The 24843-nt window shown below is 45.3% G+C and overlaps 1 protein-coding gene across 1 annotated transcript; it reads right to left on the bottom strand.

The window, feature by feature from the left end:
- Positions 1-7600: 7600 nt before the first annotated feature.
- On the bottom strand, positions 7601-23207 carry LOC106636378 (uncharacterized). Its single transcript, XM_089588846.1, has 5 exons — positions 23200-23207; positions 23033-23116; positions 13645-14405; positions 9743-9897; positions 7601-9634 (listed from the first exon to the last, which is right to left on the bottom strand). The coding sequence occupies exons 1-5, from the start codon at positions 23205-23207 to the stop codon at positions 8540-8542; spliced, it is 2103 nt and encodes a 700-aa protein (XP_089444972.1). The 3' UTR covers positions 7601-8539.
- Positions 23208-24843: the final 1636 nt, after the last annotated feature.

Genomic DNA, 24843 nt, shown 5'->3' with positions numbered 1-24843 from the left:
GAGTGAAAGTTGATTTGAATTTCCTTTTTTTTTTTTTTTTTTTTTTTTTTCAATACCCCCAACTGTTGCTGAAAACGAGCGATTAAAAATGTTCCATTACAATGCAACTTGAATGGTAATCCGCACGCAAGCACGTATACGCGCGCAGAGATAGCCATCGCCTCGTCGAGTAGACTGCGCACATTAATCATGAAAATCGTCAAGTCCATTGTTTGCAATCTTAATCTTTTTTTTTCACACCAAATCGCCCCGCTTAATGCCCACACGTGGGTACACCGAGTTTATGACAAATGCGCGACTAAAAAGCGTAATTTTACGGTAAATACGATTGCGAAAAATAAATATTTCAATCAACAACGAGAGAGGATAAATTTAGTGGCGTGTACGAAACGAAAGCGTTGTCCTCTTATATAATATAACGAGCGAACCGAGTGAATATACGCGGCTGCAGATCCGCAAGCATGAAAAATTGATAGATCTAATAGCGCACGCCCGGCATATGATAGTGATTTGATGAGCAAAAGAAGGGGAGAGGGGGCGCTCTACCCAAAACGCGCGGTTGTAAAGCCGCCACCGGCGCGCCCCGCGGGAGAGCTTCCCCTCTTTTTTTTTTCGCCACAGCCAGCACGCTTTTCTCCTCGATGGGTACGCGCTTCGAGACGCGATATGATTTTGCTCGAGCGTTAAGAGATGAAAGGGAACCAGAGTCGGCTGTTTTTTAATTTCATTAGGCGACCTACCAATTTTCTGTTTTTTTCATCCAAGACGCTTTGCTGATGGGCAATTCTCGACGCATACCATACACGTATACTCGTAATTGAACAATCTCCATTGGCAAGTTTGACAATTTTTAGGGTCATTCTTTGACGTTTCACGTTGAACTTCCCTGTCTTGTATATTATACATGAAAGTAGTTGCAACGAGTGTGAGGGGCAACGAACCAATTTCATCGGCCATGATGTATTTGAATTTTTGCCAACGAGGGCACTTTACATGTCGCACCCTTCGAAACTAAACCAGCGATGATTTTCTAGTTTTCAAATAAAAAGCAAAATACCTATGGTTGAAAAATGTATAAAAATTCTCACATCGAGCGAGCACTCGCTTCAAGCTTCATTTAATTGTGAAAATTGGGAGGGGGTGGACATCAGCCAAACGACACCAATGATGGTGAAAAAGAAAAACCCTGCATATCCGAGCGACCCCCACGTCTCTGTGCTCTGTTGATGCGTATAAATATACGATACATCAGTACTGCCGCATCCATATTCGAGGAAGCGTCGCGAGAGAGAATTTTTGCGGGCCGCACAGACGCACAAAAACACCCCTGTAGGTAATCCTCGGACAATGATGCGCGGCCGAGGGTACGTATATTATATATTATACCAAGGCTGAAGTTGCGCGATGAATATATATATATGGGACACCTCTACGTATACGTGTAAACTATATATACGTACCCTGTGTAGCCACTCCCAATCCCATGGCAAATGTTTCTCTCGTCTCGTTTACCATTGTGTCGCTGTTAAGGCCCATTGTCGCTCATACACGCGCTCTTTCTCTCTCGTGCACATTGTCACGATGACGGCGACGATCATCACGACTCTTGCCTGTATATATATCGATGGCCCCCGTACAGACAAAATCGCCGTCTCGTTTTCGTGTATGGCGCAACGATACCTGTATATATATATATATATAAACGTCTCCCGCGGGGGACAGGGACACTACCTACCCTCGAACGAGGTGCCAAAATGATCTGCTTCCACGCGGACGAAAAATATGATGCATCCGCTGACAGCTGTCGTATACACCCATACACCGTTTACAGTTTGTACGGATGTATAATATAACATCATGTGTATACGTGAAGTGACAAATCCTCGCAGTATAAGGGGTAAGTATGCACAGTCAGCCTATGAATATATGTATATACAGCGACTCGCTTTGTATTTTATATATATGTATGTAATATAATACATGTATAGGTAATACGCATCTATAAATGTGTATAAATATGACACGAATGGCCCCACACGAAGGGCCGTGGTTGTTTTTTGTTTTTTTTTAACAGACAAGTTTTCTGCACGGCGTATAATACCTATTATAACACGGAGGATCCTCTATCTGCAAAATGGGAGGAAAGTGGAGTGTTTAGGAATGGTGCATGTATATCTCATACATATAGGTGTACACACCAACCAAGAGGGAAAAAAAAAAAAAATGTTCTCAAAAAGAGAGAGAGAGAGATGGGGAAAGATAGAGATAGATATGGATGGATGGAGAGAAGGTAGGCCGCAAAAGAGAAACGCAGCTGCGACGACTTTAACGGTGGTGATGGTGTGGCGGTGGCGGCAACGACGAGGAGGAGGACACGCGGGGGCCATAATCCAGGAACAAATCAACTATATATGTTGCACACGCGAGAAGAGAGAACGCGCTTGCACGTACGTATATATACATGTATTATTTTCTCCCTTGCTCGGCTGATGCGATGGCAGAAAAGCGATGAGGGGCGGGGGGGGAGAGACACATCCAGAGAGCGTTTTATTCACCTATACGGAAGCTCTCTCTGGGCTCTATAACCGCGTTACACACACGCGAGCGCGGATGATGCTTTCCGGCGGTGGCCACCCTTTTCTAGTTGCGCGCTATTCACGACGGCTTAACTCTCGGGTGTGCCCCCTACCCCTACCCCCCCGTTACCGATGTACCATATATAGCACATACGTACAGGCGTATGTATACACATATATGTACAACTATACGACGAGCCCCGACAGATTTTCCTCTGCTTTTGTCCTATTTTTCACCGACGGGGACAGAAAGACAGCCTATGCACACACGACATCCACACATTATATATTATACGTAGGTATACCCGTGTGTATGTGTATATATAGGTACTTATAAAATACCTCATCTCCCGTTGTCATCGAACCTCCCCGCGGGAACCATATTTATATATGTGTATAAATACACATACCCCTACATTGCAGTATATCCGCGCGTTCACTCCCGCTGCGGGGACTTTTATATTTTTCTCCTCCACACGTACCTGGACATATATATATCTATGTATATTGCTTACCCATGCATCATCCCTTATGGAGTACATGTGTATACCCCTGCACACCCTGCATTGTGCACGTATAGGTCCACTTTATGTCGCTGTCGTCGCTCTCTCGGATACCCATATACCCACACGCTGCACTTTTTCGAGAGAGAGAGAGAGAAAAAAAAAGTCTCCTCTTTTGCCTTTCTTGGCGCCCTTCCGTCATCATCCCGCGCTGGAGGATTGGCCGTCTACAATTTCTCCCATTGATGGGAGCACCTTCATTCTACGCCAATTTGCCATTGTGACGCCGAGCGCCCCGAAAGGAACTGGAGGGGGGGGGAGTGAGGGACTCCGCACCCGGAGCGTGAAAACACTCGTGAATGGACCGACACATCAAAACACCTCGTCAACATTTTTTCTCTCTCCCTGGGCCGATGCACACCGGAGCTTTAAAATCACATGTGTGTGTGTGTGTGTGTAATATCTGTGAAATGGGAATGGTATATACATGCGTACACGCCTGACCTCACAGAGGGAGAAAATGAAAAAAAAAAAAAAAAAGTCCCTCTCTTCGACGGGGCGTGTGTCACTTTCCCTCTGTTGTTGTGCAGCCTCTCGTGGACCACGGATGACGAGCCATCATCCATCGGCGGCTTTTTTTTTTTTTTTTTTTTTTTCTGTTCAGGTATGTATGTCGATCCCTATACATTTGTGTGAAAACATGAATACAAATACGGGGAAAATTTTTCGAAAATGAGCCATGCGGAAGAAAAAAAGACAAATGTATTTCGGGCCCATGTGGTCGGAAAAACCGCTCCGGGGGACGCGCGCGCGCGCGCCTCGGTCATCGCGAAACCTCGACGCTCGACCGATTTTTCCGAGTATCCTCCTATACGTACCTTCGAGTGCTACAATAACGAATACCTATACATGCCCTGACTTAATTGGCGGCTCTGACCTCTATACTGTACGTTGGGTGGAGAGCCGTGTGCCGTATATATACGCACGATGACTCGAGAATATGACGATTAAAAAAACAAAAAAAAAATCGCTCGCAGAATTAATGCAAATTCTTCGCAACGCCACACGTATGTGGGTACAAACGAAAGGCACGGGAGAGAGAGAAAGTGCGCGAGGTTTTATTTTTAACAGCTAATCCGCTTAGGATTTATATACATGCATAGGTACGAAAGTTATTAGGCGTCCCGAGTGTCCGATATGTATAATAATGTGCTGATTTGCTTATGTTGTCTCCCTTACCGCCTATAGGTATATATTATGGGTTTTATATACATACATTTACGTCAAAAACAATAAGAGTTAAATAATGCACGCGCGCCCCCTGCTGTTCATTGAGTCGTGGGTGACTACGTAATGATATCTTCCACCGCGTGCGCTGTAGGTACCCATAACATGAACCCATTGTATTTTAGCATTAACGAGAGGGAAACACCGTGTACGTTTCACAAAGATTATTATTTAAAAGCAACGAGCAATTAGCAAAGGATTAAAAAAAAAAAAAAGTATAAACGTATAATCAATGATTCGGAGGAGATGCGAGAAAAATAATAATATATGTACATGGGGGAGGAGTTGAAGGATGAGAGGGAGAAATGTTTCGGTGCAATGTGGCGAAAAATTCAATTATTTTTCACGCGGCAAAAGGAGCAAAAAAAAAAAAAAAACAACGACCGATGACGCGATAATGTGATAATGCGATAAAACCAAAGTGGCTGAGCGCACTCCCGCTCGGCTCGCGTCACGGGGGTTGTTATGGAAGATTAGCCCTGCTTTTCAAATCACCTCTTGGGCTATACGTATACACGTGATGTATATTTTTTGTGCGCGTACTTTTTTTCATAGTTTTTTTAGGCCCGACGGTGAAGTACTTGCAAGACACGCGAGCGTGGAAACTTGGAAGTTTAATATACCATACTCCGAATGCATACATGTACGAATAATGTATATTCGATTCGGGTCCGAAGAAAATTGATTGTTTCTTGATTACGTCGCTCATCTGGTTTTATGGGGACGGATAAAGCTCGCGGAGTGCATTACGACAAAAAGTCGAGGGAACAACAATATGCTGACGCATACACACCCGTTGTAACCACTAATAACATTGTAAACTCTGTTATTAGATATTTTTTTTTTTTTTTTAACTCAACCATTTTGTGCGATAAGTCGCAAGTATTTATTATTTATGCCAAACCTTGAAAGTAATGCTTACAGAGCGATATTACGAGATAAGCGTTGTAAAATAGCATGAAAATGTACAGTATATAGGCACGCGCGCCGATCCGACGGCGCACACAAGCGGGGCTTGTATATATACGTTTTCCTCCATCTTTGGAGCTTCGCTTTCATTGCTCGTATCGAGATTTACAGACTTGGACACAATCAGTTTATGGATTTTAAACAAAATTTGTTTTGTTTTCTTTCTGATTAAAGTTTTTTTTTTGCTGAAAACATTTTTTATTCATATCACTAAGCTCACGATATAATGATTTCTGACAATGTGTGAATACTTTTTCGAATTCTTTGACCATTTTTTGATTTTTCTATTGTTCCCTCAAACAAGTTGCATTGAGTTGTTTTGCTGGAAAAATTTTTATCAAGTACTACCAAATGTAACATAATGTCATGTATAAAACACGCAGATTTTAACGCGTTGTTTAACAAATGGAATTAAAAAAATCAAGTTGTAAAACGTAAAAGCGTGTCGATAAATATTTCGCGTGTCGACTCGACTCTCTCCCCTTGCCACCATTCATTTATAACCACGTCATGTTTGAAAAAAAAAAAAAAAAAATTTTTTTGTTTTAATTACCCGCAGGCAGCAATTACTCTTCCTCTCCTATAAACAATAATAATCCCGTACGCTACGTGACCCTTCATTACCACAACAATCACCGTATCTCCATCATTTCTTTCTTTTTTTTTTTTTCTTCCCAACCAACGCCATAAATTAAGCGCTAAGAGCTCGCACCCGATATCGAAAACTATAGATCATAAAAACCCACCCCCTCCCCACTCCCCGTTTCCTGCATGCAGTATAAATATACATAGGTGCGCCGTGAAAATTTGTCATCGCGCTAATACTCGACTTTTCACCTAGCTCTCATCTCCCCGAGCGATCACCAGCCGGGGAAGCCTCCACCCCCTGGGGTCGCCGCACGCGCGTGCCCGTCACATCCTCCTAAATAAAGATAAATGGCCCCTCTCTGGCGCAAAACATGTATAGTGCCGGTAAGAATGAAATGAAAACAAAAAACGAAACAAAAGAAAAGGAAGCAGCCTGCCACATCGTAAAAATTCATTCGACGGCTTAGCTTCCCCCCCCCAACCCTGGACGTTACACATATATATATAAAGGAAAGCGTGTAATGGGTGCTGCTGCTTCTTGTTATTTTCTCGGCGCGTCCGTACGTGGATTTGCACAGATATACGGGAGATGGATGATGATCGAGGGGGCGCGACCATCACGGGTATAGGAAGCTGCGGTCTCGTCGTCGATGGAGAGTTGCGCCCATAGGCGACCGTCGGACCGTGACGATGGAGCTGATGGGCGCAATAAAAGCGTCATCGGGACGAGAACGAGCGATATACGCAGGGCGGTATCTATCAATGCTTCCCTCTTACCACCTCCCCCCATTCTCGTGGAATACCGGAACAATGGCGGATCTCGAGGCGAGAATCATACACGCGCGCCGCGCTATTGTCGCTGCACGAAGGGGAGGAGCACTGATTCCAGTTCTCCCCCCTCTATGTCCATGATATACATGTATGTTTATAGTTGCACTCTCCCTCTTGGTTTTTTTTTCTGGCTATCTGTGTGTGTGTGTGAATAAATCCGGTCTCGCGTTGCCCGATCACGTACCTATGTACGACTGCGACCAACCGAGCAACCGATACATGCGGTTGTACTTTCTCCCCCACGCACGGTCAAAGGTCCCGGTAGCTTGACTCGATCCGGGGGGGACCACAAAAATTAGCCGATCTCTTATTCTTGCTGGCGCGCGTCATGGCTTTTCGTACGCGCTTTCCTATGTCGTGTATATTTATACGGGGGTCCCACCGTGTGTGATTACACTCTACGCCGATCCGCGTTAATTTACCTCGTGTGTCACGTATACACGACAGTGCCACGAATCGGTATAACTTTCGCTCAAATTGTATCTGCATTTGTCTTGGGAGGAGAGTCGCATACAATATATAGGGCTCGACAATCTTTTCGAAAGGGTGTGTAGAGTAGTATATTGTTACTTTGGGGTCTTATGCGGAGGAGGTCGAGAGCTCGCCGATCGCTGCCAAGTATATTGCACATCCATATACTTTATGATTCCAAAATGCCGGAGGGGGTCGTTAAGGAGCCCGAGGTCGCGTTTCGAACAACTGCGAAAGGAGGGGGAGGGGAAAAGGGTTGAGGGTTGGATTATTGGGCGCGTAGGCGATGGAAAGGAACAAAAAAAGAGGAGGCAAAGTAACAGACGATTCTCAAATATATATATGTATATAATCATACGATACTTTTATTTTCGTTCGATATTTTCGTTCGCTCGATGGCAAACCCATACACTGCACGCTTCGACTCAATATTGTGCTACCTCGACGATATTTTTTATACAATAACGCATAATTTGCAATCTACGCCATACACAGTTTGTAAATTATATATGGTATATACATACAGGTGTGTACATGTCACGTGAACAAGTCAATGGCGCACAACTTTCTGTTTTTTTTTTTTTTTTTTTTTTTTTTTTTGAGAAAGAAAAATCGAAACGAACGCGTGTATAATAATATATATTTACAAATTTGTTCTTCTTTTATTTGCTTCTAGTTCATCATTTTGTTTGTCCTAACTTGTCTATTATAATAATATTTACATCGTGGCAATACGCGTATGTTTATAGGACGACATGATCGTTAATGATCGGTAAAACTTGTCTCGTCATCCCACAACAAAAATCGGAAAGATTTTGCACTCGCGTCGGTAATTGTCCCTCGACACCGTTCAAACTAAAGCGTACACGCACAAATCACCTTCTCGTAAAATTTATGTGCACAAATATCATACAAATTATTATGTTTCAATTCACGTCAGCAGCGTATTGATTTCGTTCGATCCTCGCTCGCACGGAAACGCGGCACTTTTGTGATAACTTTCATCCGCACTTCAGCTGCACACCTGCGATGGTCGCGCTCACCACTTTGAGTCGCGCAATCATTAAACGTCCCACAAATCGTCGTAGTTATGCGACACGCACACACTGACCCCGTACGTTTCACAATTTTGGCAAAGACACGAGCTCGTCACTGGAGGACGCGTCAATCGGGCACTAATTTACCACGAGCCGCGCACCACGGCACTGCAACAACTGCCGAATAAACACTCACAGCCGGACGACAGTTAGAGTCTTGGCACGGCAGGGACGCCCGACGCTCATCGGCTCATCGGGCGCACTGGGGCCGCTGTTGCTAGACCATCTGGTACTTGGTCTCGGGTAGCACGTAGTCGGCGAGCGACTCCTCGGCGAGGCCGGTGTTCAGGTGGTGATGCGACACGCTACCCGCGAGGCTCATGTGCTGGGCTGCGGCTGCCGCGGCCGCGGCCGCGTGATGGTGGTGGTGGTGCGCGTGGTACTGGCCGTGGTAGCTCGCCTGGGGATGGACGTGCTGCATCGGGCTCTGGTAGTAGTCGCTCGTCGCGTAAGCCGCGTGATTTTGGTAGGCGTTGTACGCCTGGGCCGCAGCGGCCGCCGCCGCCGCCGAGTAGTGCTGGCCGTTCATGCTCGTCGCGACGCCACTGGGACTGTTGGCGTGCGGCCAGAACATCGACGCCCCCGTCCCGGCCTCGCCGAGCTGATGATGCTGCTGCTGCTGTTGCTGATGTTGTTGGTGTTGGTGCTGTTGCTGCTGCTGTTGTTGTTGTTGTTGTTGTTGTTGTTGTTGTTGTTGTTGTTGTTGTTGGTGCTGGTGATGTTGCTGGTGGTGGGCCGAGTGGTGCTGGTGGAGCATCTGGTTGGGAGCGTAGCCGGTCGATACCTGCGACGGGGTTGGCGAGGGTGTGTCCACGTTGCTGCCGACGCTGCTCGTGGCACCCGGTGTGGCGCCCAGCCTCGGGTAAACCGCCGCGTGGTGGTTGACGTTGATGGCGTGGCTATTCGCTATCGAGACGGCGCCCGCCGAGTTGGCTGCGCTCGCCACCCCGATGTGGCTCCCGTGCGGCGAGTGGGCACCGACAGCACCCGACTCCTCCTTGACTCGAGGTGGCGACTCTGCCGACGTTCTTCGGTTATTGTTGTTACTACTACTATTGTTATTGTTGTTGTTGTTGTTGTTGTTGTTGTTGCTGCTGCTGTTGTTATTATTATTGTTGTTGTGGGTGTGGCTGGTGATAGTGGCTGCTGAGGAGCCGTTCGACATGAGACTCGCCGAGTTCTGTTGCTGCTGATGCTGATGCTCGACAATCTTTGCCGCGGCTGCCGTCAGCTTTTTTTCGTTCTGGGCCTGTTGGTGTTGGTGCGTGCTGTTTTGCTGGCGCGACTTGGCCCGACGATTTTTAAACCACACCTGGAACATTGACAAAAACATGCCTGATGTTTAGCTCTACTTTTACACATAATGTATCATTTTTCGAGGGGTGTATTTTTTTTATTAATTATTGTAATGTAAGTTTACCTGAACCCTGGACTCTGGCAAGTTGATCTTGACCGCGACCTCCTCGCGCATGAAGATGTCCGGGTACCTCGTCTTCCCGAACAGGCTCTCGAGTATGTCGAGCTGGGCCCGGGTGAAGGTCGTCCTTTCCCTGCGCTGCTTCCTCTGGTTCATGCCTATGGTTGAATAAAAAAAAAAAAAAAAAAACGAATGAAATCACTTTCTTTTCGAATTTCACGTAAGAATGAATTTTAAAAACATAGCTGATGGGATATTCGTGTAAATTAATGATAACGCAGACAATTTCACGTACGAAAACCTGGACACCGCGCGCTAACGATGAGTTGATCGGGTCCACACGGTGCCCAGGATATCGTAATCGTGTCTTGCGCTTCGTCAGACGGAAGCTGGGGAAAACCGATGTTGGTGCACCAAACCGAGGGCCAAACGAGGAAAACAATTACCCCAGATGGAGAACGACTATAGAAACGAGTCCCGTAATTATATATCAAACAGTTACGAGATATGGTATAAAACGTTATTAGTTCTTTTTGGAGTTTGGTTGCCCCGGCAAGATGGCGGCGAAAACTTATCGAGGTAACACACGACACGCTCCGCGTGTTATTAGTGCACGTATAATTCCTTTATAGCTAGCGCTCTAAACTTGAAAATGAAATAAAAGAAAATAAAAATGTACTAACAAATAGATATATATAGATAAATGGCAAAAGTAAGGGGCGAGTTGGGGGATGGAGAGCCGTCGATTGTGCTCGTGTATAGTACATAGTGATGCGTGTGCGGGACCGCGATAGCGTAATTTTCAGCGGAGCGAGGAGTATAGTTCCCTTCGGTCCCGCGAACTCGCTCTCTCTCTCTCTCTCCCCGTCTCTCTTTGGCAGTTGCCTCGTTTTCGGGACCCGCGTAATCCGCTTATGTATATATACGAACGGCAGCGGCGACGAGGGGGTTCCCGAGGGTTCCGCGGAGCGTAGTGTACGTACGTGCACCCGTGGTAGCTCGAAATGTATATACACATTTATAGAGAGAGAGAGAGAGAGGAGGCAACGAGCGCGTCCAGGCATCGGGAAAATATAGAGAGAGTCGTTGCTTCAATCCCAGCTGCCTCTCGGTATACATGGGTGCTCTCCGGTGGCTGCGTACATCGACGAACGCGCAGCGAGCGAAAACACGACTCGACTTTCTTTTTTTTGCTTCCCCCCTTCCCTTACGGAGGTTTGTAACCCGTGTGTATATCTTTTATACCATATATATATCACACGACGGTTCTGCAGCCTGCATGGCGAGCTGTTAAAGAACCTTTTGTGCGTAAATGCGGAATAAAAATATGTACGACGTGTGAATCGACGGTTTTTTTTTTTTTTTTTTTGTAAATTTTTGGATGATTGTTCCGTATGGTCAATGTAAAAGTGAAAAAAAAAAACATGGGAGTAGGGCGATTTTTCGAGGGGGCCCACAATCAAATTAGTCCGATAAGGAAGGCGACGAAAATTTGAGGGTCTTTGGTGTTGTCCCCCGCCCGTATACAAAGCACACACGTACTAAAATAAATGCCATCGATCCCCCCACGTATATACCATGAGCGACGACACCCCCGTCATATCTGTATATGTATACTCGACGCCCAACACTTGGCTCGCTCGCAAGGGATGTAACTATATGTATATGTGGCGATGCAGTTAAGGAGGTTTGGGAGAGAAGCAGCAGTGATTTCGAGCTCGTTGGCCCGAAACGAGAGATCAGAGAGAGAGAGTGAGAGGCAGTAGACCCCTTAATGGCCGAAATTCGTTTTCGCCCGTTTTTATTGGATTGGCTCCCCGCGTACGTACAAACGCCCGTGAGACACAGACGAAGGCATACACCGAGTCAATGGGATATCGAGGCACTAAACGAATTTATCGCGCCGCTCCTCCCCCGAGCGGCGGAAGCCGTATATATTATTATTATCTCGTGTACAGATCACTCGAGATGAAGGAGAGTCGTGGGATGTATAATTGCAACGTAAGTATATATATACGTGGAGGCACGTGATGCAAAGCGTACAACAATAAGAGTTTGAGAAAGTATATTTATATGTACAGGTGCCCCCTTTGTTGTATAGCTTCGTTGGCGGTATGGGCATTTATACACGTATACGGGTAATATAGTATCACTCGCGTGGTCGTCTCCGGTCTTGAACGCGCGCGTATTAGCCCCAGTCGCGGTGTTAATCCATCGCGAAGGCGTATACGTGTATTATATGGTCGTGTAACGGAACACCCCGGGCCTCACGTATATTATACCCACACGCACACACAACAATATATATATATATATATATATATATATATATATATATATATATATATATATATATCCTCGAGAGGGAGGGAGAGAGGGTTGGGCCTGCCGTGTGCCCACCATACTCGGTGTATATACAATACAGGTAAAACGCATCCGGCCCCGCTAATCGGATGAGTTTCTGTTTTCACCGCCGGCCGGACACACCTTGCGGCCAATTCTCTCCTCCTCCTACTACTATACTTCGCTCACCTCTTGTGCATACATTATTATTGTTATATACATAAAAAAAACCACCCATGGGCATGGTGTTTGGTCAGGGGGCGGGGGTTGGAGCGTTTCATGAGTTTCACCGACCGATGCTCTTTCGCAGCTCTATATTGCAAGGGAGCATGAGCCGAGAGAGAGAGAGAGGGGGGGGAGGCAGCAAGGGCCCCGAGGCTCGGAAATTCTATTAGCCCCGAGTGTGTTTACCCTGCAATTAGCGGCTACGAGGAGTCGGCACGCGCCGCACGTGCCCCCGGGTCACGCCACGGTGCTCCAATACCCATCATCATCGTACTCCCCCATGCGCGTGTATATATATATATATACATTTAACACCGTCTTTTCCCGCTCGTGTAGGTATATATGGGTACTTTTACAGGCGTGTGAATTCGTCGCGCCTCATTGCGATCGATTGGCCCCCCCATCCTGATGGAGTGCTTGTATCCCCGGCCCGGAGTTAAGTGCGTGCGTGCGGTGCAGGGATTGACGGGATAATAGGGAGAGCGAGAGAAAGTCAAGGGAAGAAGAAGAACAAGAGGGGGCGCGAGAGCACCCCCGCAGGCCGGCCTTCTCTCTCTCTCGGCCCTAATAAAATAAACATTGACACGCGCTCGCGTTTGGATAACAGTGGCGGCCAACGACGCTAACGGCGTGACGCTGACACCGAAACCATCTCCCTTTTCTTTTTACTTTTTTTTTTTTTTTTGTTTTTTTTTTCGCTCTCTGCTCCTACGAAGGAGAAAACATCGCCAATAACAAGTGCAGTAGAGCATATCACGTCGGTGGCTATATATATATATGTACCTACGTGTGGATATGTGTGCTTCAGAGAGAGGGAGTTGGCAGGCGTATACATATACAACGGGGGGTTGCCCAAGAGCGCACTCACGTAGCCATGGAGACGCGCGGGTGCTCTCTCTCTCTCTCTGAGGGCAGTTGCTGCTCCCGCGGAGGCTGCCGGCAGCCTGATAAGCGGCTTACCCGCACTCCTCTCTACTTTCTCTCCCTCGCTCTCCATTCTTTCCCCGATGTACACGTACACACACACACACACACACACACACACACACACACACACGCGTACAACGACACGGAAGCCCCGGCTGGCTGCTACCTCATACACACAAGCGCGCTCCTCGCTGCCCTGTTTGGCTTCCTCTAGTCGATGCCTTCGATCGCGGCTACTATAGTATACATATTGCAATAAATATAACATCGGTTAGGTGATGTAACGTGATGGCTGTGTTGTTTTGTATAACAACATGTGGGTATTTCTCGCACTAGTGAACGGGTCATATGTACATAATAGAGGTGTATAATAATAATAATAATAATAATGATATAAACAATAGACTGACCTTGGGGGAAGGCAGCGGCGAGTCCGTGGCCGTCGAGGGGATGCGGGTGATGGGGCGCGTGGCTGGCGAAGAAGGGCGTGCCGAGGCCCGGGTGGTGGCCGGCGGCGGCCGCGTGGTGAGGATGGCCCATGCCGAGCGAGTGATGGGCGGCCGCCGCGGCGGCAGCAGCAGCGGCCGCGGCTGCCGCAGCCGTTGAGGACACGTGGCCCGGGTGGTGGTGGTGGTTCAGGTGATGGTTGAGGTGGTGAGGCACTTGGTGGTGGTGGTGGTGGTGGTGCTGATACTGGTGGCCTGTTGTGCCGGTGGCCGTGGTACCTGCCAGCGAGCGGCCCGGGACTCCGGTTGACGAGGACCCGTTGGTCGCCGACTCGACCGCCTTCAGGTAGCTCATAGCCATGTAACCGGCTATGCGGGCCTGGCCACCAACCACCGCCACGTTGCTGCTGTCGTTGTTGTTGCTGTCGTTGCTATTGCCCGTTGTTATCCTGCCGTAGCTCTCGTAATCGTTGCGATTGACCGAAACGGACGACCCGGCGCTGCTACTGCTGGTGGTACTCGTCGTGTTGGCGTTGGTGGCTCTGCCGGTGTTGCCCAGAGACAAGCCGCCGTCGTAGTCGAGGAGGGACGTGCCCCTCGGGGGTGTGTCGGCGCCAGGGGACGAGTAGGCCTCCAGGAAGGAGCTGCGCCCGTCGGATCCTTCCAGCGTGGTTGGCTTGGGCGACGAGCCGGACAGCCCGTCTATCGCTGCTACCTGGAATATACTGTTGGCAAAAACAACAACAACAACCGTTACCTCCAACCATTCGTTTATATACATGTATGTATGTACGTATGTATGTATGTACGTATACCCTTGCATTACAAGATCGCCCTGTTATTTATTTCTTTGTTTTTTCCGCCCAAGGCCCATATTTTCCTCTAACGATCCTCTTGTGTGCCGCCTGCGAATGCGCACACAAATATACATATATACCTGATGGGGGTTATACGCCCACGTCTACAGTTCTCGTGTACCCGACTGTATAGAGGGAATCACCGCAAGTACCTGCACACCTTTCGCCCCGTGTCCCAAATATCCTTAGAGTACAAAACACGTATATAAATCAATGCACAATAACACCCCTGACGCAGCAATTAAATACAATGCGGTGCATTATACGTATATATTGTGAGGCGAGCCTATTAACATCTTGCTCGCCGCCACTGCACTTGTGTCCGCTCGGCTGCGCGCCTACGGTGTATATATATACATACATGTATATTATCGTGTACCCGTACCCCACAAAAGCTTTTTGTTTTGATATAGACCCCTCGATACTCGCCCCCTCCCCCCCCCACACATTTTTACCCCGTTGTCCGGTCCCCTTGTGTTGTAGTGTGCGGCCTCTTCAGAAAAATCAATTTACTTCATTTAACGCGGACGGGCGGGCCCTTTTAGTCTCGGAAATCGATATTTGTTCGAGGACACGACTATTAAGATCGGCACGGAAAGATTTACACGGTAGCATCGTTGCACCCGTATCCCGTGGAGTCAGTTTTACCTGTCGCCGACACCGCGTCGTCGTGTCAAAATAAACCCGTCATGCTGTATTATATGTTTGCTCTGCGTAAAAGACACCAGAAAATAGTACTTATGTATAACAATACCGATCTGTGGGACTCTGGTGTGCGCCGCACACATTATTTCTGTACAATGTATATTTTTGCGGATCATCCGTTCTTCTCTATTTTTAATCTCGTAAAAAAAAAAGAGTTGTTTTGTGTATGGTATCGCATTTGATTGCGTAATGGAATTTTCGAAAAAGTCGAGTGGCGGATGGAGCGAGGGGATTTTCACTTGTTGAACCTATTAGGTTGTAATATGTATCATCCGTTGTAAGCTACCGATTTATCGGTCAACCTCGACGATAATATCCAACGAGGGCGACAAAATTATCCTCATAAACGCTGCACATTGTACGGTTTTTTTTTTTTTTTTTTTTATAAACAACCAAATTGATACTTGATTGAGATGTTTGATGATTTTGACTGATGATATGATTTTTTTTGTAATTTGTTCGCAAAGTACGTGCTTTTTATAAATTCAGTAGTACGTCACCAAGAAGAATTCCAGACTATCGAGTAGCAATGTAAATTTTTTTCTGTATCTTACCGAATAATCGTTTGATTTAAAAAACAATAAAGAAATTAGAAATTGCAACACATTGAAATATATTAATCTTATGTGCCAAAAAAACATACAACAAATACAAGGATACTTTAATGCGGTTGAAAAAATGTTGTAATGCATTAATCTAAACGTCAACGGATAATTAATTTACTTTAAATACATGAACGTAAAATAATACCGTCTGCTGGTGATCAAGCTGTGGGGCACGATGGATTTTCCGAAGATCTTATGTGTGAAAACTTTTCTACTTGAAAAATTAAAATTCGTATCAAATAATTTATCAACGTTGTTACTCCCGTAAATGTTGGTACTTATGTTTTAACCTTTAACCAATTCAACCTTTACATTAGGAGTACAACAGCGATTTTGGTGCAGATGGTTTCAACGATTGGACCCGCGCGATTCACCAGAGACCGTACGGTATAAGCCTTTTTAATTGTCCCACCATTTATGAGTCTGAAACTTAAAAGTAATCTACGTTGTGTATGGGAGAAGCACGTACACCCGCATACGTGACCTATGGAATTGGGATTTTAATGATTCTGGGAAAGGATGTGTATATCTCTCTAAATTTGAAACAGTGAAAATTTCACTTTTTGCAAAAAATTTTCTCTGGCGAAGTAGTGAATAATATTAGGGATGCTTATTCGCACCGGTCGATATAAAAATTTGAATTTCTAACTATTAATCAGTAATCCAGTTCCGACCCATATACACATTATTCCAAGTGGTATCGACAACAAGTTAACCAACTAATTCGAATAGCGAAACGTTAACTTGTTGGTAGAGATAGTGAATATTTTTTAGTCCAAATAATTTATAAGTATACAATTTTGAACTTGTGAAATCGACTGTTTCACTGTTTAAATATTGACTGAAAAAGTTGTATACTCATCACTATTTGACATGTAAAGAGTAAAAATAAGCGAGCAAGAACATACGGAGGAAAGAGCAACACCCGTAGTCCAGTGTAGGTATATTGTACATGAAACGAGAGTTTTCTCAACTTACTGTCAAGTTCCGCACTCCAAAGGCTCCTTGGACCGCGCCACTTTCCGACAGTCGTACTTTATTTTTTTGTTCCCTCTCCCTCTCTTACATTCGGCTAACTTTATCAGACAAACGGATAAATTTCCATACCCTTGTAAATATACTGTACACCATATAAACACACACAAAAACTATCCCAAGGAAATGCGATATTGTCCGACATGTAGAGACACAACTGGGCACTCGTAACGTCAACTGCGAAAAATGTTTACTTTGATCCGATGGACGTACAGGTGGACGGACCAATGGTTACAGACAAGAGCCTGGCCGAGCTGCGATGGGCAAAGTATAAGCGAGTATACACATTGATCGGTTCGTACACAGTGTGTCCCCGGGCCCATCGGACCCCATTGTCCAATGGCCATCGGAAAAGCGCAAAAACGCCTCGTGGAGGGGATAGCTCGGTCGCTTCTCTCCTTCTCGGTCACGTTCTCCCCTCGCCTCTATATGGGTCCAAGGTATTCTCGGTAAAGCTCGCTGCGCGCCATTGTCTTAGCTAACCGCACCTCCCGGGGCACACTAATCACCCCTGTCGCGGCGATGAAATTTACGAGGGCCGCAACAACACAAAGACGACTACTACGACTACGGTGTAAGTGCGGCGTGCACATATAGACGGTATTTTGGGGCGAGAGAGATGCGACCTCGTCAACTATGTGTGCATAAATGTATGCTGCACTGGCGCGATTCTAAAGGAGAAAAGTTTTGAAGTTGAAACCGTATATTATACCTAGAAGCAAATTCCTCCGAGGAGCCATATACACTCGCCTACACGTGGTGTATACACCAACGTATAGGGTCCATTACCTTGTTGTTTTTAATTTTTTGGAGCTCCGGCTTTGCGCGTATTTGTACGATCAAAAGACATGTATAAGGGAAAGCGCCAAAAGGGACAATGAAAAAAAAAAAAACAACAAGAGACGACCACTTGGGAGATATACGAAAAAAAAAAAAAAAGAATTTCGTTACACTTGGTATAATGTTGTACATATTTATACTTTCCGGAGTTTAATATTGTTATAATAATATAAAAGATGGATGAAGAGGGAGACGTGTATATATATATATGTGATGAACTAAGGGGGACCTTGGCGCAGAAAGTCAGCGCAGCTTCCTTCCTCTGTATTATATATGGGTATACTCTTCTTTCCTTCCTTTTCCTCTCCGACGCGGACGCGCGTCGCGCCCCTATACACCTCTTTTCTTCTCTCGAGGCTCCGCCCTTTATTTTGTGTACCTATAACATATTATAGACGCGCTGGGGGTGGGGCAGAGGGTACGGACGCGCAATTTCTCTCGAGTACCCCTAAACGTATACGATACTCCGGGAGCTCTGTTCCGTCTCCGATGATGGTTTCCCGGTGTGCCCTTGACTTCCCTCCGCGAGCGAATGTTCGAGTCCACCCCCTCGTCAGCTTCCCTTTAGCGGAGCTCTTACGCATGTATGTTCATACACGAGTGAGGGCACGACGAGACCGTGATTTCATACTCATGTACATCTTCTTCGTCTCACACTCGATATTATATACATGTGCTCTTGATTTGATATTATGGTTAAAATATCCCATACTTGGAGTTCTCGCTTTCCCGTATAGCTATATGATGCAGTCTCGGCGCTAACGAATTTATACACGAGGAGAATTAGGAGCTTTATAAGCAAGTCTATATATATACATATATGTAGGTGGTGTGCACGGTAGCCGACCGTAGATCATCATTAAGAGGCGAGAGAGCCAGCGCTCCGCCGTCGCTGCACTCGGGCTAATAATACTTATACGTGCGACCGCCTTCTATCTCTTGCACACGAGCACTTTTGCATATGTAGGTACCTATACATGCATATATATAGATATGATGCACACGCGTATGGAAGATCGCGGGCCATATATTGACTTTCGAATGGCCGCGCGCCCAGCCTTTTCCCCAACAAAGAGCACCACCACTCTGGGCTTCTTCTTCCTCCTCCTCCTCCACCTCGTTCCGCAGCTTCTGTGCCTTTTCGCTCCCTCAACTCGTTCCCCCCTTTCTCTCGGCAGCTCTGCACGTACACACATGTATACACGCACACCTCCTCCTCCTCCTCTTCTTTTCTTCGATCTGTCCTTGCTGCGGCTGATTCTGCTCCGATGAAAAAAAAAAAAGCCCACTGTTCCCCTCTCTTGGAATACGACCAATAACAATAATCGCGCTTCCCGAGCAAAACAACCCGTATAAATTATCATCGGCTGTATAATATCCCCAAGAGGAGTGTGCAGGAGGTAGGTAGAGATTCCTTTGGGCCTGCGCGCGTAGACGGCAAAGGCATCAGCAATTCTTTTCTACAATAATTTAACTCGCGCTTTTTTTCGTCCCTCGACTCGGCCAAAAACGCATATTATATGTGTGTGCCTATATATACTTTCGGAGGCGATGGGGTGGAGGGAGAAGGAAAAAAAAAAAAAGACAACCAGGTACGGATGGGTTCCTCGTTGCAACAGCCGAATTGCTAAAAATGCGCGCTTATAAATAAATTTAAAAATAATAATAACAATAATAAATAATATGGCGAGTATACACAACGACTAGTAACATCTGCTATATGGCTCTTGCGGTGTATGTAATGTATAATGATAATGTGCCGTTACGCGTTTGGCTCCGCTTCGTTGGTTCGAAATGTTATACACCCGTGCTGGGCTTTATCGGGGCGCAAAATCTTTGGACTCGACAACACGTCGCTCGGCGAATTTTATAATTACGCGCAGCTTCGCGCGAACCATCGGGAGGTGCGACTTTGTGACGCGTGAAGCCTCCGGCTTTTTTTCTCTCCCTCGGCCGCTAACTTTGATATCACACGTGACTCGTCTCGATTCCGTTTCGACGAGAAATGCAAAAAAACTACCGAAATCGTTGCACTAAAAATTTACGGAGAATCAATGTACGGCTCGATTGAAATAAACATTTTGAATCACGTGATTCATCTGAAGGGGGTTGTTATTGAAAAATAATATCAATAAGTCGATAGTTGTCTTTGTCTAATCTTTCAATGACTATACGAGATTGAGGTATAGATAATAATAGTTAATATATATGTAAAACAAATAGTGATTAAACGCAGTAAATTACATCAGCACCTACTTGATTTATATTGGTAAATCATGAAGGTGTAGTTTTGAATCATCGTTCATTAAAAATTATCGAAAATACATATAAATGAGTAGCTGATCCATCGTCATGATCTTGTGAAATTTTCACAGAGTCATATTTTCTGGAATGTAATTTTTTCGATGCAACGTTCTTCTTCCGAAAAATGTGTACACACGCAATGTTACTCGGCTATACGTGAAACTTCGCACGGGGTATAAGTCTAAACCAAGTCATTGTCTCATGGGTAACTGTTGGAGCTTAACCAGGGAATAATCCGAAAAGCCGATGCACTTGAACCGTTTGGCGTCCAAAGCTTATACACTCGGTACAATTATCCACATTATTGTGGCGAGATTTCGTCGGATGAACCTGTTTCCCGAGAGCAACGCGCTATTCCACGCGGTGTACGTGTATACAACAAGTATATAAGATCGAAACCAGAGAGAGAAAAGGGAAACAAAAAAACGGCAACGAGGAATAAAACTGCACAAATCCACCTTCGAAGCCCGACAGCTGTGGAATGCGGAATCTTACAACCAATAAAACCTACGATCGGCTACGGTATTTGTACCTATACGTATATATACGTGTATATGGTAGCCCATCGCCAATAAAGCGCGATAAATACGAGAACAAAAAAAAAGGAAGAAATAGCGCCACTTTTACAGCCGCGGCAATAAAAAATAAAAAATAAAAAATAAAAAAAAAAAATCAGCCAAAATAAAGTAATAATGAGCAAGCGGCATCTTGGATATATATATGTGTAGGAAGATAGGTACCGCGATATATTATAATATCCATGTATACCTATACGATGGGAATTGCTTCTTTTTTTTCTTCCTCCTTTACAACGAGCCTGCAATATAGCTTGAAATATCTAGGCTCCCGCAAAGATGAATTTTGAGGAATGAAAAGAAAAGAAGAAAAAACGATAACGGATAGTGGCGCTTGTTCGAGACGCAATAGTTGTTATTACTTTGTAAACGCCCTCTCTCGCGCTTACATATTATATTGGTTTCGGATCATGGCGAGGTGTAAGTATAGGTATGTACTTATTGTATGCAGGATGTATTTGTGGGAGTAATGGGGGGTAGGGGAGAAGTCCAGTGTGTATGTATATAAGGAAAAACCCCAAAGTGCGATGAGGCAGACTCGGAGCCAAAAACTACAGGTACCCAAGGGACCATTAGCGCCCTCGAGTGCCATCAGGCGACACGGGTAAGACAGACGAACGGGACGGTGTCTTTGTCTTTTCCAACATCTGCGGAGGCGACAGCCGCATAGTTTCACCGTCGGAGCCATGCAAAATCCGTGTACCTACACTCGGGTAGGGTACTGCGCTTTTCCGCGATAGCAGGAGCAGCAGGGCATAAGTAGGAGGGAGAGAGAGAGAGACCCTTTGGAAAACCGGTAACCTCCCGCGGGAGAGTTTTGTCGCTGTTGTTGTTGCTGCCGCGGCTACTGGCTCGGGGGCCCTCCGTCTCTTTCTCTCTCAGCCGGCTTATAAAACCACAGCAATGGCAAACAGTTTATTGGACAACAAGTGTCTCGCCCAAGTGTCGCCGCTCGTGACGTTTGGGCGCGGGGAATAATTTTCGAAAAATTACGACCCGCGCGCGGTAATCCGGGTGACTCGGGATTTTCGGTGTATACAGTATACGCGCGAGCGCACACAACTCCTCTTGACGACGTTTTGCACGCGCGGGGGGTGTTTTGTTTCTTCTTTTTTTTTCACATAATATTATGTACTGCTCAAAGTCATTTTCGTGCAATGATTCCCAAGTTTTTGTCTTTATGCCGGAATATGGTAACAAAAGCAGCAAAGTATACCTATATAGAGAGCAACAAAACGCGTTGCCGGAGCTTAAATCTAATCTCGTAATGAGTTGGTTCTCAGCTGAAGTTTTAAACTCGTTATTTTCCAGTCTTATTCGTACAGGCGATTGAAAATAAGCAAAAAAAAAAAAAAAAAAAGGCACCATTACAAGATAAACTGCACGTACAAATGGATTGCAAGAATTATGTGGTATACGTAAGTATATAAGGTTGTTTTCATCGCAAGGTGCTTTTCGTAATTCGATAAACGCAATCTCAAGCCTAAGCTCCGTCGAATTCAATAAAGCATCACCACCCGAGTTTGACGAAGCGTAAGTGTTTGTTGAATGTTTTCTTGTACTTTGATGTATACAAGTGCAGAAATTATGTCAGTTTTTTTCCCAATCATGCGAACAAATTTATTTTCCACCTCTGTGTTTCAATAAATGTGTCATACATTTTTTGGCTTTTGTACAGATCACGTAAATTTTGTAAGAAAATTTTTGTCAAGTTTAAAGAATATGGTTGTCCCAACTAAAAATAAATAACACTGTTAATTATCTAGGGTTTATTTTTTTCTAAGTAGCAAATTTCATTTAAACTATGCGTACATTGGTATACGTTTTTTTTGTAATTTCTTCGGTAATATCAGTTTACGAAACGATTCCCCCTTAACTTTGCAGTAGGCCATTTCTCTCAGTATCGGAATGTTGACAAAAAAATAAGTATAAATTTCGTTAAAAGCCACTTAATGATCTTTAATACCCGTGGAAATTCCATGCCCACGAATTACGAATCGTTTAAATTTATACGGTAACCCGTTCGAGGGGAAGGGAGAGAAAAAAAGTCATCCTTTTTACCGGATGAATCACACCTCGAATTGATTAGGAAATCAGTCAAGTTTCAAAGCGGATGCATTCAAATCAAAATTATAAATTAACGCCATAAATTTGTCCACGTAAACTCACGTTGTTGGGAAAAAAAAAAAAAAAAAAAAAAAATCATTGTTCACTGCACCCGTAGATTTATATCCCAAACTTTATTTCACATCACCCCGACAGAAAGAGCGAGTGAAAAAAACTTTGTATCCCGAAGAATGTTATTTTTGTGCTCCTCGAAAAACTTGAAAAGTTTCGGTAAATTTTATTTATTTTTTACGTACGCGAAAAAAAAAGACACGTGTAAATCACACGTGCATGTACGTAGGTACCGGTATTTAAAAATAGTTACCCGCACAATGATGAAGATCCGGAGATTTGCGGCAGCTCAGCCGAGTTGCGGACAATCCGTGTAATTCCAGACTTATGCTCTTGACTGAGAGATCAGATAATCTCCGCGCGTGGACTAGCATACACCCCCCACCCCCTCAAACAAACAGAATTGTTATATCCACACACGAAACCATTGCCTATTACGTTTCAATTAAACACCAATGAGAATAATCAATATCTTTATTTTTCTCTATTTAATTAAACCCCCCCCCCCAAAAAAAAAAGCTTACGCTCATTGTCGCTAATCTTGTAAATTAAAACGTCACACCCAAACTTTTGAGCTCGAGTTACCCATCACACGTGCTCGCGACAAGTTTAAAAACACTCGTGCGACTTAATATTCTTTCCAAACGCTGACACGTGAAATATCGCATGTCCCATAGTGACCGTATATAACATACATTATGCATCATAGTGATACAAAAGACGCGCGAGCGCGTGTGGATGTTTCAGGAATCAAGAGCAGAGAGACAGGTAGCTAATCTAAATAAAAAAAAAAAAAAAGAAAGTAAATCAGCGAGAAGGAAGAAAGAGCGAGGATTTAGCGGGGGGCAGGAATGCCTCCGCAACTTTGGAGCGGAGATTAAGGCACAAATCACTCAAATAAACTTTTAACGACCTCTATCGTGTTACCGAAAAGAGAGAGAGAGAGAGAGAGAGAGAGAGAGGAAAAAAAAAAATAACAACCAATTTGTTCTAGCATTTCGACTCCTGTTTCCTTTTCACTCCTCCTCGTCCCCATAATGAGACCTCGCAGAGGACGACCACGTCTCGTGTTTGGCGCGCGGGTATATGATATATCACGTGCGCGCTAACGCATTCCTGGATGTTTTAATCGGACGGTGGTGCTATAAACTCGACCCTGTTTCCTCTCTGATTAATTATCCCTGCACAATGAGGGACAAATCGCGAGATTTGTAAACCGAAGCACCGACACTTTTGAGACACCGGTTTCATGTTTTATGGTTTATTATACCCACCCGCGTGTCTCAAAAAAGTCACGATGGAGACACGCCCAATTATTTTCCCGTCAAACTGCGGTGCATCGAGGATGAAAAAAAAAAAGCAGAGTAAGTAACGACACGCGCACCCACAGCGCAGAGACGATCGATCACTCACGCGGTGTATTATCCACACGCGTCTCCTGTCACGCGACGCGCAACAATGACAGATGCGAGTAACATATGCACGGAAGCCGAATGAATTATCTCTTGGTCCGAAAGTATACAAGGGTTGTGTTTGAGAAAATGTGTTTTTCCGGTCACCCGAAATTTTTCCTCGAGTTGCACTTAATCCCAAACAGCAGCTCGGCCACAGCCGGTTGTCGATCCGTCGGCCAGCGGCGAGTATAAGGCAGACAGAAGAAATAAGAGAGGCCGAGAGAGGGAAAGAGTGTATACACGAGAGAGGCGACGGCCGTCGCTCGGCGTACCTATATACGCTTGGGCCCTGCCTATATATACCTTTCATAATAAAGCAATTTGCTTTAGATTTTTACGACGGACGGGGAGGAAGAAAGGAAAAGGCTCTCCGGCCGCGGTAGCCGTATGGACGTTGACGGGGGTGCGTGGCCACTTGGTACCTCTTCCCCCGATCTGTATATTATTTTTTGCCGTGTGCTGTTGTCGTCGTCGTCGTCGTCGTCCCGGAGAGCCCTTTCAGCGAAAAGAAAGACGGACGAATCCCAGAGGGGGGGAGGGGCGGATAATCATGACGACGGTGGCGCTGAGGGTTTGTTGTTGTGCCTCTCTCTTGCAGAGGATCAGGGGA

This window comes from Copidosoma floridanum, unplaced genomic scaffold (genome assembly GCF_036245765.1).
Source record: "Copidosoma floridanum isolate Cflo_tuat_1 unplaced genomic scaffold, Cflo_Japanese_pri ptg000007l, whole genome shotgun sequence".
Classification (NCBI taxonomy): domain Eukaryota; kingdom Metazoa; phylum Arthropoda; class Insecta; order Hymenoptera; family Encyrtidae; genus Copidosoma; species Copidosoma floridanum.
The sequence above is the reverse complement of the archived record's forward strand: the minus strand, read 5'-3'. Positions and strand labels throughout refer to the sequence as shown.

Excerpts from the sequence above, each read along its gene's own strand:
- LOC106636378 (XM_089588846.1), bottom strand. Across the intron at positions 9,898-13,644 it reads CGCCGCTGCCTTCCCCCAAG|GCATGAACCAGAGGAAGCAG; the intron begins GTCAGTCTATTG and ends ATTCAACCATAG. Across the intron at positions 9,635-9,742 it reads TGCCAGAGTCCAGGGTTCAG|GTGTGGTTTAAAAATCGTCG; the intron begins GTAAACTTACAT and ends TCAATGTTCCAG.